Source organism: Camelus dromedarius, chromosome 2 (assembly GCF_036321535.1).
Source record: "Camelus dromedarius isolate mCamDro1 chromosome 2, mCamDro1.pat, whole genome shotgun sequence".
Classification (NCBI taxonomy): domain Eukaryota; kingdom Metazoa; phylum Chordata; class Mammalia; order Artiodactyla; family Camelidae; genus Camelus; species Camelus dromedarius.
The window spans coordinates 76,054,075-76,073,370 of NC_087437.1; the positions used below are offsets into that span (position 1 = coordinate 76,054,075).

Consider the following 19,296-nt stretch of genomic DNA (forward strand, 5'->3'; position numbering starts at 1 on the left):
ACCTCTGGTGTACTAAGAGCATGTTCTCCAGCTAAAAGCAGCATGCTCAGGCCTCCCATTTGAGTAGGATCTACGTAAGACAAAAACAAGTAAATGATCAGTTTACAGCCATGATATAATCCAGAGTCAAAAAAGAATACTCACAAAGACTAGTAATCAGAAATCCAACAGAACCACATGTAGCTTGTTATAGAAAACTTTTGAAACTCTTTATGGAGCAATGACCTGGGGTATACGTGCCTGGTACTCACACTCTGATGAGCCTTTTAAATACCACTGTTGTCCACCATTCCAACAAAATGCTTTCTTCAATACCACAGCTGTTTACAACATGAATTATCTCCTAATGTGGTGCTTCTTTCCTTACTGCCTGTGAAGTTGGGATGGATTTTTTTTTTTTTTGAACAAAAGAGCATTTATACTTTTCTTCTAAGAAATTTGAGATTGTTATTCTCAAATTGTTATTTCTATCACGTGAAATCAGGGCTGATCAAAAAAACCAGGCCATCAGAGGAACTAGAGAACAGAGAGACATTTTATAAATGGGCCTCCAAAAATCTAGTGGGCTTTGTTCAATCAAATCATCTCTCTTTAAAACTTTCCAAAACAAATTTAAATTGAACAATGATGTATTTTTGACATTTTAAATATTAGGGGTATACAGTCAGGTACTTCCTCAAAGTACCTTTAAAAAGATTCAAAATGAATCCTTTACTGAAGGCCTTTGTTTTCATTCCTTCAACAATTAACAGAACTAGAAAGACAAAATGAAAACAACAAACTGGCAGATCTATGACCTAGGATTATATCTAAACAAAGAAAGTGTACACAATTAAGAAACCTATATCCTCTAAGGTTGTTTTAAATGAATTAAATTTCGGAACTTAAATGATATATCATATGAAAATACCTAATTTCAGTGCTTCTCCTAGGGCATATTGGTCCTCAATAAACACACTTTTAATTTCTGTAATCTCTCTACAATTAAAAATGAGGATCAGACATTCTGCTGCCTGAAGACATTCAAGTGTTTCTTTTCTCTTTCTTTTTTTGATTTTTTGTTTAAAGAAATGCCCTTAAGTACACTTTGTATACAATCTGTCTTGAGAACTCACGAAGCAACTCTGACCACATCTTACATACAGTCAAAATAAAGAAAATTGAAAAACAAAATCTGAGGGAGGGGAGAGAGGGAGGAAGAAAGGAAGAGCTTAGCGGAGGTGAAAATATGTCACCAAACGATCAGGTGGTCGCCAAACAGCTCCAGCTGGAACGTAGCCAAACAGCTCCAGCTGGAACACAGCCACACAGGAAGACACATGGGAACACGGGCTGATTTGCTGAAACAGGGTTCTTTGTTGTTTTAAGATTCCACCCTTAATTAAATGTTAAGTTTACTAACTAGTGTGGCTGCTAAAATAGATACTACTGGCAAATAAAAATCAGGAAGGGGAAATGAATTTAGTGGAGGGTAACTTTGGTTCTTTGGGCAGCTAAATACTTTGGCAGCTGTCATTCCAGAGATCAGGAGGATTGGATGGTTACTTTTGAATAAAGATAACAATGTGTTAGTTCAAATTATAAAGTAAAATAGAACACACTTCCGTGATAATTTATTCAAGCTATATGCCAATATGGCTGCAAGAAGTTTGCTGCTGCATAGACACTAAAACACAGACAAGAAATCATCATCAGCCTTTATATTAATTTACACCTATATAGTGTTATCCAGATACGTCAAAATATATTTATGTAAGTTGCATGCTTTCTCTTCACTGAGAGGACTTGTACTAAATTAAATTCTACAGAGCTTTCTCTTCTTGGAAGTCATACACTTGACTGCTTTGGGGTTATTCAAAAATGCAAAATGTCATGTGATGAAGACTAGTGGGAAAACAAAACAAAATGAGATTCCACATTGGGGAAAAGCTTAAACTGGCCTCTAAAAGCCCTACAGTATCCCCTGGATTTAAACAGCTAAGCACTATGTTTTAATTAAAGGCAAACTCATTTGTTTTCATTGTGTTAAAAAGTAGCATAACTAGAAATATCAGATCAGTGTTATCCCCTATATACTAGCTAACAAGGGCTCTGATTATGGATTCCCAACATCCATCACAGGCCCCTACATAATGAGATACATGTCAGAGAAAGCTGTTTTCCTTCTTTCCTGTATTTTGCTTAAAGAATGCTGTTTTTAAAAGGTCACCTGTAAATACCTTGGTTGAAGTCTAGGTCCTACTTTCAATTTGTAAGTGTAACAGGTAGATTAATAAACTCTCAGAAATGGGCTACAGACAGAAATCTTTCTTAGTCTTCTGTACTAAATCTACAACTATTTTTGGTTTGTGAAGAGCCACTGTATACAAAAAACCTATATAGACTGATCTAGATTTAGAAATGGGAGAGAAAGCAATAGAAGACAAATGATAATAGAAGGAATTCACTTAAAAGCCAGTCTATGCTCTTACTTGGTGCTGATAACAAAATGTTTGATAAAACACTCTTATTGATACAATCTGGGGAGTCCAGGGAGCTCACCAAGACTACTAGCAAGTGCGCTGAAGCTAAAATTGTACAAAATGACATCTAAAACAAGGACAGACCTCTGTTCTGATTCTTCTGGGATATGCAAAAGCTCACCTAGAATTATACTACAGACATCTACGTAACAATCACCTGACGACTTTATTCCCCTAGAATGCTACTGTTGCATCAGACTACATTTCTTAGATTTACATGTGACACCATCACATACTTTGTTATGCCATGAATCACTGAACTATTAAAGTTCATTAGGCCTATTGGCTATTAAAAAATAAAATGTCATCACAATACTGCTCAACCTCCATTCCCAAGCTTTCCATTTTGCAAACTCTTCAGAGCTTTCTTGAAGAAAATTTGCTTGTAATAATAAAACAGGAACCCTACAGCTCAACACCAACTTCAATGCTTCCATCTGTCTAATCTCCCTATTTCATTCTGGAAAATTCCTCTCTTGATTACAGTATTACAATAGAAGGAAGACAGAGTCATTTGTAGGGTGGATATAAATACTTCATTTCATGGTGATAAATGCTCTAGCATTCTTTACCACCCAAAGAATATTAAGGTCTCATAACACATGGGACCATCTGGAATGTTAAATCTGCCTGGCCTGTAACAGGAATGGGGGCGGGATAGAGGGCAGGATGGGAATCCCCACTAAGAAACAGCTGTCAGACCCATCCCAGATTTGTGATAGAATTGTTCATATTCTTGCCCTTGCTGTTTCAGAAACTCAGATGATCCATGTTAATTGTGGCTTTTCAGGTATCCATGATAACTGAGGTGCTTACTGGGATAGCTTAATAGTGTGCATGCATGTGTAAGCTATATGGTTACATTATAAATAAAATTCCATTCCCTGCGCTCCTGACAACCTCCACCTTGCTGTCTGCTTCTCAGTAATATCAATGTCAGGAATCCACATCTGTTTAGGACAACTCTACCACTTGGTCTCTACCTCCTTTCTTTAGTTTTATACACACAGTCTATACACACCATGCTCCAAAGCTTTAAGCTATGCTACATATTTGCCATTGCTTCCCACTGGTCATAAATTTTGCTTCTCTCTCTCTCTGTATTATGTTAAAAATAGTGCCTAAATGAATTGCCCTGTTTTTAAGAACAGGTAAAAATAGTGTCTAAACTCACCAGCTATTCCAAAGTTAAGCTGAGGCATTTCTTCAGTCTTTGCTTTCTTGGGGCTTGGCAAGTCTCTTGAAGAGTCAGATGGGAAGGCCCATAGTTTCTTTCGTGGATTGACAGTGGGTGTTGGGGACTTGACAGGCTTGTTTGTGGTAGGACACCATTTGTAGCCAGGATTTGCTTTCATAAATGCATCTTTATACTGTAAATAAAGAACAGATAACAGATTTTAATTAACACATAGATTGAGAAAGTTCTAGTAGCCTTCCCCTTACCTAAATAATGAGTGAAAAAACACTTTCAGTAACTTCTCTGTTTTTCCTTTTAGAAGAATGACAATCTCAGGACTTTAGAGACAGACTATGAATCTATTAGAAAGTTCACTTGTGGGATAAGGATACAGAGGTAGTAAATTTTGTATCTTTTAACCATCTTCTGTATTTTTTTTCCAGGATCCAAAAAGTTAGTTGAACTTGGTGGAGAGTTATTTGTAATGGAAAGACCAAAGGGCTTAAGACAGAAAAACCAGAGTTCAAACTCTAGCATTTCCACTTAGGGCTACAGTGATCAAGGACAGAGAACACAATCTCTGTGGGCCTCAGCCTTAGTTTCCATAAACTGAGAGCAAACCACCAATGCCCAGGGTTATTGTAAACAGTAGTGCAAAGAGCAGCACCTATTTCAAAGAAGGTTATCAGGCACACATTATAAAATGCAAGTCAATACCCAGGCCAGTAACTAGATTCTGCTCACTGCTTAATTTGGTAAGTATGTTAAAAATTAAAACTGTGCTTTAATGTATAGGCAAATGCAGGCAAACCTAACAGAGCAAAGCAATCAGTTGTGGGATAAGCAAACCAAGATCAAGAATAGGAGAAGGAGAACAAAGCAGGGCAAACTGATGCGTAACTTCTTTTTTTTTTTTAATATTTTTATTTAAGTATAATCAGTTTACAGTATGTCAGGAATATGAAAACAAATATATGTATGTTCCTATATGACTGAAGTATTGTGCTGTAACTAGAAACTGACACAACGTGTAACTTCTTAGTTACTTGAAGAGGCAAGGTCATGTACAAGAAAGAGCACTGGATGCAGAGTTTGTATGACCTGGGTTCAAAACCTACCTCTGCTATTAGCCAGCTGAGGACATACTAGCTTTCTCAGCCTCAGTTCCTCCATCTACAAAACGTAACTAAGGCACTGACAACATCCCAGGGTTTTGTAATGAGCACATGAAGTCTCAAAAGTGAATGTGCTGAGAGCTATGATGTTGCTATTAATCCATCACAAACTTTACGTTCTTAACTTGGAGGTTTCAGTCTTCACTATCGTATCTACCTTTCTCCCAACTTTGCCATTTCTTTCCCCTCTACTGACAATAAAATTAAATAAAATATATTTATTGCTATTCATTATATATTGTCAAAAGTTACATCATTTGATAAAATGTGTTTTCCATGCATTCTTCAATGATTACATGTTATTACTGCTGGATACTTTATTAAATTAATACAATTCTTTCTATCCCACAAAATTGCCTTTTAAAATGTTTACTCTGTGTGTAAAATTAACTAATAGCTTTTTTATCTAACCCATTTTTTTAAAAAAAGGTTCCTTTATCCTTAGTGTAAGAAAAGTATATGTAATCCAACTAACAAACATTTTTCACCACTCCCCTTTAAATCATATAAATGAAAAATGTACTTATATAATACAATGCAATGTTCATAGTCAATGGTTTAGGATTACTCTAAAGTTATCTTAATCCAAATTTTATGAATAATCCATTTTTTAACAAAATCTTAACATCTGCATATTTATACACAGTTACATGTAGAAGGAAGGTAAGCATAGAAAAACAGTAAAATACAGTTTTACTTTTCTTACAGAAATAATTACAATAGGATACAAGGCCAGACCCAAACTTGAATTTAACATCACACAGCAGAATAAATTTGGAGATATCAGTGTAATAAAAGAGATACTTTATCCCAGTGCATTCATATGCATAGCGGGGATTTACATACTGAGCTGAAGCAGACAAATAGCCTTGCCTGCTGTCTGGAGGTGGAAAGTGACAAATGACAGGGTGAGATGAAGATGAAAGTAGCAGGCACAAGCATCATCATTTTGTCCCAGCAAAAGGCACACGAGCTGGGTCTGTCAGGTGAACAGTCATTTGGACAAAGGTCACCACTCTATAAAGTGACAAAAGACTATCAAACTAATGTATTTGTCATGAGAAATCAAATTTTTTTTTTTTTTGTATTTTGGTGGTTTTTAAGAAGAAAGCCTCAGCTGTGAAGGATGCTAGATGGATGTCACTTGCACTCTGATACCTTCCGTTTCTTAGGTGTCCCCTTCCTGTCCTCCAATGTCACTGATCTGCATAAGTTCTTTCCCAGTAAGATAGTACATCCTTTGTTAAGAATCATTTAGCAATTTGCTTTGATGAAAATCAGTATGTGTAATGAAAATGATTATACCGTCATCCTCATAAATTTTTAAAAGTACTGATGGCATTAATAAAGGCCAGCTTAAACTAACTTATGATGTGGATCTGTGCTGCAGACAATATAAAGCACTGACAATCCCTGACCACAAACATCTCTTCCTCTTGCATATATTCCACCCACCCACCCACCTCCATCTCAATCCTGTCTGAGGACTGACGAGATGACAGACACTGGCTAGCCACTGGGGATGGAAAGAGCATGAGTTAGAGTCTCTGCCCTCAAATTGTTTACAATCTACAATTCCACTCAAACACATTACTTCTTTTTATACATGGTCCATAAACCTTCCCCTGGCTTAGGCATAAAAAATGGTTTTGTAAAGGGTCTGTAAAAGGGGAAGCTACCTATGAGTTGAAGAACAAAGGGTAAGAGAAAAGCCTGGAGTATATAGGGTTTTATGGAAAATGGTAACTGAGAATTCACCTTGAGGGTCAATACTCTGTAACTGTATCATAGTATTAATCTTGCAGGTTCTTAAACTCAGCGTAAAAGTTCAATACCAAAACAACATTCATTAGCTCAATCAAGTATGTACTGAGCAAAAGAGTTAAGAATATAGGGGACAGAGAAAAGAGTAACACACAGCCCTTGTCCTTAAAGAGTTTAAAGCCTACATAGAGATGCCATAAATTCATAAGACATACAAGTCAACACAAGCAGCGTATAAACAACAAGGGAGAGCGGAGGCAGGAAGAGCCTCAGGATGTGAGGATGCCTGTCCTTGGACTGGGCACACCATCAATCACTTGCTCTGAATCAGCTGTAAGAGACAACAGAAAGGCTTAATCATTCATTGTGATGAGGTTATTAGGAAAGGGATTACAGAGAAAGCTGAGCAAGGGAGAAATGAGAAAAGACTGTATATAGTCTGAAGCAAATAGCTGAGTGAAACTATTAGCATGCTGGTCAACCAAGTGGGCAAAAATCCATCATCACAGGATTGAAAGGGACAAAGAGACAGGCCCACCCATCCGGATCCCCAGGGCAGGGCTTTCATGCTGGGGGTGGAAGGAGGACTCAGTTATCCTCTAGGAACATCAATCACAGGTTACTGGTCTTATCTCATGGGTAACTGACTTCTTGCTAAAATACTGATTTTCAAAAATCTCCCATTACAATAAAAATTCCCCTCCTAAGTTCCTTTTTTAAATGCAAATTTCCAGCTGATTGGATAACCTAAGTGAATTTACTTTATAGGCACAGTTCCTGACTTACATAAGGTGCTCAGTAAACACTGGCTCCCTTCTCCCCAACCCCAGCCACTACCACATTTCATTAGCAATAATAATACATCACTGTTATTCAGTAATGATATTAAATACATACCCTTTATCATAGTGTTTTTGCCTACTTCATATATGACAATGGCACTATTTTATACCAAAAGACAAAACTTTCAAAAACTGGGTCTCAACACTAGTTTTGCACATCACTTGTAAGAACGAAAATCAGGTCTTAAACAACACTTTAATGAGATATACTTATTAATTGTTCTCCAATTGTTTTTGCTTTTTTTCTTTTATTTTCAATGAGCAGGGGTATCAGAAAGTCTGGTAGTATTTCTAGCTATTATCACAGTCTAGAGCTTCTCAACAGAGTGAAAGGGAATGGTAACCCTGGTGAGGTCCAATAATAAGGGGCCCTGGGAATATCTATACAAATCAAGACAAGTGATTCTGGTGCCAGTATGTGAAATAACACCATGATTTAAAAAAACCTATCAGAATCATGAAGGAGCAATTACACAGGAATTACCTGAATTTTAAAAAAGAGATATACCACACTTTCTCATTCTGTAACTCTGAAGGGGCTAAGTGAACCCCTAGCATAATAAATTCTGAGACAGCTGTACCTTCTTCACACTGGCAGGCAGAAGTCGTATTATACCGGGTGAAAGAGGAGAGGAAGATATTTGAGAAGTGGCACTAATCTGTACTTCCTTAGTTCTAGGAACTTTCCCTGACGAAAATTTAAAACTTATCATTTAGATCTGAAATATTCTTACTAGGTATTTTAATAGGAAGAAAATAAGACTGTTTATATGGCAGAACACTGAATTAAGTTTATGGTTTTGACAGAACAAATACATTTTAAATTATACATTAATGTGTAAGACTTCCATGATAAAGCCACTCCAATAAAACCTATGCCATTCAAAAAGTGACATGAATAAGTGACCAAGGAATTCTTTGGTTCTCTTATGGAAAAGTCATAAAGGAAAAATTGAGTTGGCTACAGATATGGTTGCATAAGTTGGCTGTAAAGATTACTGTGGCAACAGTGGTTCATATTCACATACAAGTTTCTTTAAAAGGACAATTTTAATTCCTAATTTGGGTGATTAGGAGGAAGGTCAGCTTAATCAGTTAGCATTAATCTAAAAAAAAGTCAAACTTTCAGAATTTCTTTTAAAATGTAATTTTGTTACTTTTAAAATTTTGATAAGGATCTGTAAACATTATTTTTATTTCTAGAAATGTATTAATAGACACACTCATGTGTTAACTGATTTGAACTGTAAAATGTTTAAGTTTTCTTTAAAAAATATGTTCATTTAGGCTTAGTAATTTCCTTAAACACTTTAAACTTTTTCTTTATAAAATAGTTTATAGCATGAATTTCCAATTTTTCAAACACTGCAAAAAATTAATTAACTTTCACCTACATCCCTTTGAATTATCACAAATTCCAAACTAATTAAGGTTTACTATAGGAACATCTCACAGGATACTGGAGTATTAGGTCCCTCAGTCAATCTAAATATTAACATCTGGAACTAACACCAGAAATGAATTTCAAGAGACTCAGTTTAAATTCAAAATATATCACTCACTATGGGATCTTTATAAAGTCCTTATAATTTTATTTGATTTGAATATTTAAATGCTAGTGTTTACTAACTAGCAAATAGATTGCTACTTCTGAAATCAAGTAGTTAGCTCACTTATGGAACATCTATTTGTTAGGGGCTATTAATCACATTGGACAGTATCTGCCAGGTTGGGCAAACGATATATTCAGTTTTGTGAATTCTTGCGTTTCAAAGACTAACTTTGCATTTTAGTAGCCCTTCAGTGTGTTAACAGGTCCTAATAAAAATAGCAAATAATTGCTAAGTAGAGAAGTATCAAATACAAACATAAGTTTGTTTATCAGCAATAATGATAAAACTAACACTTGTATAGCATTTTAAACTTCACAGCATGCTTCTGCATACAATAACCTTACTTGTATCTTACCTCGACCCTGTGAGGGCAGGCATCTTTACTGCAGTTTTACAGATGTGGAACCTCAGAAGGTCTGAGAAGGAAGGCTACGTATGAGACCCAAACTCTACTACTGTTACTAGCTTGCTTCCTTGGATAAATCATTTCACTTTTCTGGGCTGCAGTGTCCTCATCTTTAGCTTTTGGAAAATGATATCTATCTCAGGGGATTATTTTTAAGATTAAATAAGTCAAATGTTTATAAAAGAACCCTGGGCAGAATACTCAAAAATAAACACTTGAATTTTTTTTATAGTAAGAAAGTCCTGATATCTGGAACACAGGAATGGGAAAAGTCTCAGAACAAGGATTACTGGGAAAGATGGAGCCTAAATCTTTGGTTTTACTACTCGCATCCCCCCAGAGCGGTGGGGCTCCTAACTAAGTTATATTCAGAAAACTCCACATAGAGTAAGTAGTTTCATTAGTGGTAGCTAAACATAGCTAAAAGTGGAAAGAAATGGCAATTGAGGCTGGGCCCAAAATAAAGACTCATGGTAATACAAAGAGGAAATTCAAAAGAACAAAAAAGTTAATAATCATTTAATATACAGATAAAGATGTGACTATAACTCAGTTATTCACAAAGGTCTCACCAAATTACAGACCACAAAATAATTCTTGTTTGTAAATAATAGATAGAAATTTTTGAAAAATTCAAAAGGCATTCTGAAGTAAGAAAGTATGTAATCAAAATTTTAAATTAACTTTCCAGGATAAATTTATAAAATAAAAAGTTTCATCTGCCTGGAAACCACATATGTGTTAACACCTGTTTCTCAAGAAGGTGGGATAAATGAGGTACCATTCTAGCTTAGTAGTATGTAAGATGCCACAGCATGCTTGTCAAAATACAAACCCTATTAAGTATGACTTGACAATTAACAAAAACTGTCCAGTGTAGTAATACGTGAGAAAATAACAGTAAATCTTCTTCAGAGAAGAATCCATTTCTGATGAAACCAAAACAAGGGAATGAATACGTTTAATTTTTCTTGAAGAAATATGGAGGAAGAGCTAATCACTAAAACCTCATAGAGATTTGTGGTGATAATTTTTCCTATAGTACTGATGACAACAGATACCAATAGTTACGAAAGGCTATTATAAAAAAGCCTTCAAGTTGTATTTTATTGCATTTGATTCCACAGCTGTTTTACTGATATACAACTGAAATTCTAAACTTTCAGGCCAGCCTTTCACAACTTTTGCCTCATCTTTTCCTGATACTGTCCTACACGTATCCCAGGCTTGGGGTAAAAGTTTCTTCTTCCTGAAATAGTTCTTATTTCCCATATCTGCTTGTATCCTTGCCTTTCTTCTGAACCAAAGCCCATGCCAAATCCTACCAACTTCATAAAGCCTTTTCTGAAATACCTCCATCTACCCACCCCAGTACAAGCAGATTCTTCCCATAAGATCTGTGACATTTTATTGTCACCATTTTTGACTGACTTACTCAAATATCTTGTTTCTTAGCCATCTAAAGTGAGCAGCATACATTAACAGGGTGCTAGAGTCAAACAAGCAAGAGTATCCCAGGCTCCACAAATGCATGGCTGGTCAAGACACTAACCCCTAAGAGCCTGAGATCCCTGCTCTGAGGAATGGGGACACTCATACCCGACTTTACATGTTTGTGCTTATGCAAAACATCAAACCTGGAATGAACCAATTAATCAATAAATGCATGCATTCTGCCTCACGCCTCTGATCCTACAAAAACGAAGGAAGAGGGCGCTATGAGTAAGGTCATTCAAAATTGCCTTGCCTTTCCAGATGCTCCCTGCTTCTCTGCACTGACTCTGCTCCACCTGAAGGACAACTGTGATCCTCTATATTGACTACCAATTAATTAATTATGATTATTAGTTTAAATGACTCCTGGAACTTTCCAGCAATATCCTAGTCAAAATGCAAACCTGTATTCACACATCTGTGAGAGTACATATATAAAGATGTTAAAAGGAAAAATAATACTGTTTCTGAGTCTCCCAAGTCCACAGAAGTCAGAGCCTGGGAACATCTGTAAAGCTGCACCATCACGTGCACTGAATTTAAGAAGAGAATCCAGGTTATAGCCTTCGGACTGTATTTTTAAAATGACTTATAAACAATTATTGCTCTAATGAGATTCATCAGAAAACATGAAACCCCCATTCAACCATTCTTTTCAACAATGCAAATTAGTACTGGGCAATAATTCAGGAAACTGAAAACAAATCCCAGAACGGGTGCTTCCTCTTGCCAGATGCACTAATACAAGATAATCAGAAGCAAGGGAAGAGTCAGAGAAAGTTTTAACAGGTAAAAAAAATCTCTTCAAAGTTATATTAATTATTACTGACATTTAAAATGTGTTAATTTTAAAAACAAGAGGAGGAAGGAAAAACAAGTATTTCTCACTCAATTGGGAATGACAGGATAGATACTGGTAAATACCATGTAAGCATTTACAGTCACATACAAACTATGCTGAAAGACTATGTTTTGTTCCTAATAAAGAATATATTTTAAATTTGGGGGTTTTAATGAAAAAGTTACACATACAAAAACAGTTTTAAAAATGACGGCCTGGGGGGAGGGGACTTTGAGGAACTGAGACCATATTTTTGACTAACAATCTCAAGTCCTGGTACATTGAAGCCACTCAGTAAGTTTTTGTTGATTAAACTGACACTTCAATTAAGGCTGCAATATTAACACAAAAAGCACCAGCACAATTACCTGCACTTTAATGTAATTTTGAAACCATTTAGTAAATTAAGTTGAAACAAGTATCACTTATGACCAGAAACCAACTGTATAATGATTTTGAAAGTAGCTAAACTTCCACACTTGGCACTAGACATGAGACAGTATTTCATAAGAGCAACTCTGAACAGGGCAAGCTGTGAGGTGGGAGATCCAGTTATGGTCTTGCAGTAGTTTGAAAGGGTGGAGTGGAGGAGTGGGATGGGGAGACCTTAACAGATTTAGATTTCATTACTCACCACAATGGCAAATATTGTAAAGCTAATTAGGTAATTACTAAGGGAATTCCTGAATGAAAATAATGCTTTAAAAGTGGCCACCTATTGGGTTTGTAAATTAGCAGTATTTAAGAAAAGGCAAACAGTATACTTGGGACAGGCTGCATGTTATCCAAAAACAGTAATCCAAAAACAAACTCAAGAGTTTAATTATAGGAAGCTTATGCAGTTCTCTATGAGGTTTCAGATAATTGTTTGTTTTATCGTATAAACATGACTATGAAAGGATCTGAAACTATTTAATGGGAAAATTTTACTGTTAATTACTGTTATGCTAGTGAAAATCCCCTGCAACACTTAAAATTACTTAGGTAACGGAACAGATTTTAAATTTTCTAGGTGCTCTAGAGTTAAAATCCAGTCTTTAACAATATAGTTAACTTCTGAAGCCTTATGTGATTATTAATTACATAGCAACAATGCTAAGCATTTACTCTGGATTCAAATTTCCCAGAACATTGCATAAGAAATTTTTATGCTCCATGTTAGCTTGTTAAACAACTCAGTAAAACCACAGCAATTGAAAGAATTATTTTTCTACATACTGAGATGTCTAATCAAGTGTCTCACTTGAAACTCTGTATTTGTCCCCTGTTGGTTCATCTTTCCACAGAACTTAACTAAACGTTTGGGTGGCTGGGCTTTCATGAACCAAGACTACTTGCAGGTTGGGATGCTGGAGAAATAATGTCAGAATCATTCCGTTCAAGTTTAAACACAACGATATTGCTTTGCTTTCTCCTGACTTGCTAAATACACTGCACAATACACTTTAAGTGTACAACACACTGATACTAATTTAAGAATATTTTAGAAAGAGATCAGTATACAATATTTAAGAAATTCAGTCATATTTTGGAATTAATGCCCACCTTTCTGAATAGCCTTCCTGCATAAAAATACTTCTCACCAACTACTGCCTACACAAGTGTTTATGTGCAAGCACACATCACATTATCATATACATCCTGTTCCACTCACTTACTGGTTTTAAATATTCATGCTGCACTATCTTTAGAAACAAGTCTAAGCATCTCTCTTGATAATTGCATTTATTATAAAATCAAAAAATATTAGCACTGAAAGGGATACAAGTTTTGGTCCAACTTCCTCATTCTAATAACATATATTAAAAAAAGAAAAAAAGCTGAGACACAGAGATTGACTTAGATGTGGTTACAAAGCTATTTAGCAGAACTAGATCAAGACTGTCATCTTTATCATGAGCATTCTCTGACAGCAGAAGCTGGGTTCCTAGAAAAGCTAAAAACAAAAACCATTCATAATAAATAAATCACCATTCATAAAAGTCAATCCCCTATATCAATCAGTGGAATATATACAATGAGAAGAAAACTTGGTAATAGATTGCTTTTGGCACCTCACCAGTATTTGCAAAGTGGACCTGGAACTCAGCAATAGGAACAAAGCTGTTCTTTATGTTTTTACTTAACCCCTGATTCATGATTCACCTTCAGCATGGACTCCATATTCGCTGACTGGGGGTTATGGATTTGGTTGTTCACAGCTACCATAAACCCTCAATACTGTAACCTACCTCCTTGGCCATGTCTGTGTATTTCTGCTTCTCCTTTGGATCGAGAACAGCCCACCAGTCAGCTAGTATCTTGGTAGCACCTCGGTTATCAAGCCTGGGGTGTTCCTGACGTACAAGGGAGCGATGACGTTTGCAAAATAAGAGAAATGCATTCATTGGTCTCCGGGCTCGCTGTTCTGGTGATTCATCGTCTTCAGTCTCACCAACATCTTGCTCTAGGCCATCGGCCCCAAGAAGGTGAACCTATGACCAACATAACAAAAGCTAGATGTTTTAACACATGCTGGATAACTTTGCTTCAAAAATTAGTCTTGGTTTTCAAATTGTATTTTTCCTTAGCTTCATAGAAACAACTTAAAAATCCAAAAAAAGATGGTTTTTTAAAAGTCATCAACCACTGTTTGTAGTTGGTAACCAACCCGTGATGTATTCCTTTGCTTACTTTCTATAGCAACCTGTGCATGTCCCTATTACAGCATATACTACACTGCTGTTAGAACTGCTTACTTTTTTTCTCTCACTAAACAGTGAGCTCTTTGAGGACAAAAGCTCTCTTATTTACTTTATACACAGTGCCTAGCTCAATGTCTGGTATAAAAGTAGTACTTAATTGACAGCTGAATAAACAGTTAAGCCCATTCTCTGGTATATGGGTCTCAAGATTGACACATAAAATACATGAATTAGTTCTGTCTTTCTCCTTTTTGGAAAGTGCTTTTCCATAGCCAATAACATAAAAATGTTTAACATGAAAGCATATAATAAAAATCTAATACAGACTACTTAAGAGTTTTTGTGCCCATCACAAGTGGAACCACCTACCATAAAAATCAAAATAGACATTTAACATTATTTGAAGGAAGAACTACATAATAACATTTCAAGCCTGTAAGTATCATGCTTTCTTGTCCACTGAAATGCTATGGTGACAGGGCTTACACTTTCAAAATCGGTTTTGAATCCTCCCATTTCCTAAGCATTTCATTCAATTCAAGGTCTTCAAGGACTACGGAAAAGCTCTGATCCTGTCCATCTGTGTAATTCTCATTGCCACTGCCCTACTACCACTCTGGCCTGTGGCCTCGTGTTACTGCCTTTAATCTCTTACAGTACTTTCTGCACATGGCTGCAGATTACAATTCTTAAAGTACACCTCTGATCACAGAATCTCAGAATATAGTGGGATTGTTAAGTAACTTCTAAGGCTAAAATATGATTCTATGATATTTCTTAGAAATGGTGCAACCAAGAACTGAAGTCCAGAATGCTTATTAAAACCACTTCTTCGGTTGCTGTTTCATAGTTAAAATTAAGAAGGGATCAAGGTAGTTATTAGTCTGCATTATACAGTAGGGTAGTACTTCTTAAATGTGAGTGGGCATCGGAATCCCTGGAGGTCTCGTTAAAACACAGATGGTTATGTCCCATTCTAGTTTCTGATTCTGTAGGTCTGGAGGGGGTCTTAAGAATTTGTATATCTAGCAAGCTGCCAGGTTATGCTGCTGGTCTAAGGATCACACTTTAAGAACCACTACTATAAGGGAACCAGGTTCTCTTATATCATGTTTATTGGGCAACTGTTACAGATGCATATTCTAGGACAAATCACAAGTTTAATCCAGTTAGGTATTTTTTAAAAGTCTTCTAAATTTATATTAAGTATTGCCAATGCATTTAATTAACCATCAATTATCATCTTCAAACACAAATAGTACAGAACAATTTTGAAGTCACAGCTACCTGATTTGGAAATACATTAGGGATTATTATTAAGGGTGAAGGCTACAGATTTATCTTCCTCATTATGTGTATAATCATTAACAATGATTTGCATTTTCAAGGAATATTTATTTAGCATCCTGAAACTGACTAAGAAGCTATTGAAAAATCGGGCGTAAACAATGTATTATGTAGGTTGAGGATGTAATTATATTTTCCCTTCAGAAAAGAATAACTTTTGATTCAGTTACTAAATTATAAAACTCATGCCAAGAGCTGGAAAAATAGATAAATAAGACAAGATCCTGGCCCAAGGAGCTCAATGTTTTGGGAGAGGAAAAAGATATATAAGCAAATAAATTAAAAAGCAGGATGATTTTAACAAGGAACCAGTGTGATAATGAAGCAGAAGTGGTTGGGTAGGAGCACAGGGAAGTCTCCCTAGACAAGATGCAACAAATCAACACCAGCATCAGACCAGGATATAGAAACCACAGCTGGATGCAATGCAAAGTCATGAGTAGTTTTAAGCAGGAGAAGGATACTGTTAGATTTGTATTTTAAGGTAACTCCTATCAGCAATGTAGAGCATGAATTAAGTAACAAAATCAGAAGCAGCGAAAACTAGAGAAACCAGTTAAAAGTTCATTCCAGCTGTCCAGCAAGAATGGGGACAGAGCTGAATCAAGGTAGTAGTAATGAGAATGGAGAACTGAGAACAGAGACGATACTCACTAATGAAGTAGAACTAAGAGTGACTGGGGTCTAAGTGGATTTAAAGGTTGAAAAAGGAAGAGTGTTTCCAGCTTTGGTGGCAAGATTCCTTCATATACAACAGAGAATACTTTTTCTCAAATGAGAGAAATTAGATCTGGTGGGGAGCAGAAACATCAGAGCTGAGTAGGCTGAATGTGAAGTGGCTCTCAGCAGAGAAGTCTCAGCTGGAATGACAAACTGATGTACCAATAGAAAGAAGAAAGACCAGGGGCATGGATGAGAGCTCTGAACGTGGACTAAAAAGAGAAGAAGATTCAATGACTCCATCCTTTCACTCAGTAACTGTTTACTGGCACCTGACATGCACCAGGCACTGTTCCAGGTGATGCAGACAGAGCAGTGAGCATACAAATCCCCTATAACCAGCCTTCCATTTTGGAAGGATCTCTCTGGCTGCTCTGTTGAAAACACACTGAGAAGAGCAAGAGCAGAGGCAGGGAGAGGCAGAAAACAATCACCCGCACTAGCACTGGTGGTGGCTTGAACAAGGTAGCAGTAGTGGCGTTGCTAAGAAGGGGCCAAATGGAGAACTTATTTTTAAGGTATAGCTGAGAATTTGCTGACAGATGCGAGACTTGAGCAAAAGAAAACAGACAAGGTTTCAGGTCTGACCCTTGAAAGTTTGTGTTGCTATTTACCAAGAAAGGAAAGAAGTAGAGGATTGGGTTTGGAGGAGAAAAGTGAAAGTTTCATTTTGAACACATTCAAACTGAGATACTGATTTGATATCTAAGTGGATATGTCAAGTAAATAGTCAGAAATACAAGTCCAGAGTTTAGAAGAAAGGTCGAGGGTGGAGACAGAAATTAAAATAAGAGGCCCAGAGAATATCAACATTTGAGGGCAGAATAATGGAGGGGCATCAACTGAAAGAAACTAGAAAGGTATAGTTGGGAAGGCAGGAATAGAAATACGAGTCACAGAAATAGGAGACACGGAAACAGGAGACAGCTTCAAGGACCAAGTGATCAGCAAGTGCAAATGTGTCAGAAAGATCAAATTAAGCATAAACTTGGCAATTTCCTCGAATAGGAAAAATAACTTATTTCTCTGAAAAAGGGAAGGAAAAGGGAAAGACAAGGAGTGAGGGACAAGTAAGGTGAGTAGAGAAAGCTGAAGGAGTCATTTCTTGTGGCCCCTATTTTCTCTGTGAAGGAGGAAAAAAGGTCAATGGTGAAGAGACCATAACTCGTATGCATAGAGGATATCTGAGAAACAGGAAAAACGTTTACAATTCCTGCTGAGACAAGTGGAAGAGGGAGCTGACCGAAGCCAAGAATAAAAGACTGTATGGATGTCAAAGGCCTGAACTATGTCAAAGACATGTTCATAAAATTTGTAGTAACACAAAATATGCCCTCATGTGTTCTTCCACTGAATGTGCATCTATTCAAAACCTACTTTGGTCCAGCCAACATTCTAGGTTTTAAGCAAAGAGAACAGGTGGGGCAAGACCCCTGCTCTCACTGAGTTTGTACTCTAGCCCATGAAGAAAGGCACAAACAAGTACACAGCTAAACAGAAGGCAACAGGAAGAAGTGTGAGGAAGGAAGGCCTCTGACGTGCAATGAGCTGGGTGGGAGGGACCTGAGAGGATGAGGGCCCACCTCTCGGGGAGGTAGTCATTGAGCTGAGACCTGAGTGACAAAGAGGAGGATCCAGTTATACCAAAACCTGGAGGAATACATGTCTTTCTAAAGTCACCTGCATGGTTGTGAGACTTTTTAAACAAGAGCCGAATGCTCAAGCGTGAGACCAGAGAAGGGACTTGGAGGACTGACCACAGAGGCTTGGAGAGGTGACAGCAGCCAGATGCCCTGAAGGCCTCAGAGGTGAGGACCTAAACAGCTCTGAAACTGCCTGTGGTGGCAAGACCCGGCTGGGAGGGAAGAGAGGCCAGAGGAACAACAGGTGGGTGCCAGGTGAGCACATCAAAGTTTACGAACTCCCTCGTCTCACTGCATTTGAGTATTACTTGCAAATCATTAGCTAATTGACAATAATATGATTTAAGAAGGATCTGTTTCAGTCTAAACTATTAGGAAGTATGGACACTCTAAGAGTCATCAACATTTGTAATGAAAATGTAGATTAAGTAGTTAAACAGGATTCAAGTTATACAGACTCCTGGAAACGCATCCTTCACACCATACATGTTCACTGAAGTTTGTAGAACGGATGCTCAAATAAACTTAAAACTTCGACAATAAATGGAGGAATTACCTTATCAATATCTTCCTCTTCGTCTTCCTCGTCTTCCTCTTCTGAAAAGTCAAGAAGTTTCTTTGCTAGCAATGGATGCCACTGAAGACACTTCCGTTTTGGTCGTTTTCCAGTCCCTTCTCCTTCAGCTGAATGATCCTTATTTCTATTACTGCCTTTCATTACTGTGACCTATGGTAAGGGGAAAAAAGGGAGAGAAACAGAGAGAAATCAAAGTAAATTTGATTAAAATTAGTTTATTTACCTTCCTTTGCTTTAACTGGATTATAATTTTAAAGATTAAAATATCTACCAACTCAGGCATTTACTGGATTCAGTAAGAATTCTAAGTACATAATCAAACATTCATTTTCATGTGCTAAAGTGAGCTAATAAAATTGGCCTTTTATGAAATCTACTTCCTTCCACTTCATAACTTCAGGACTCAAACTCCAAATAAAGTGTTAGGATGATTACAAGTTACTGCCACCTGTTCATATTTACTCAGAATAGTGTTTCTCAACATTTTTCAC

The 19,296-nt window shown here is 36.8% G+C and overlaps 1 protein-coding gene across 10 annotated transcripts in view; it reads right to left on the minus strand.

The window, feature by feature from the left end:
• The window catches only part of BBX (BBX high mobility group box domain containing), a 256,822-nt gene that overhangs the window by 78,255 nt on the left and 159,271 nt on the right, over window positions 1–19,296 (minus strand). For all 10 annotated transcript variants that reach the window (XM_031456220.2, XM_031456214.2, XM_031456188.2 and 7 more), the window contains 4 exons: window positions 18,785–18,955; window positions 14,066–14,308; window positions 3,697–3,892; window positions 3–70 (listed from right to left, as the gene is read on the minus strand). In XM_031456220.2, coding sequence (XP_031312080.1) covers window positions 3–70; window positions 3,697–3,892; window positions 14,066–14,308; window positions 18,785–18,946 — 669 coding nt within the window. In that variant the 5' untranslated portion in view covers window positions 18,947–18,955. The remainder of the gene's footprint in view (window positions 1–2; window positions 71–3,696; window positions 3,893–14,065; window positions 14,309–18,784; window positions 18,956–19,296) is intronic.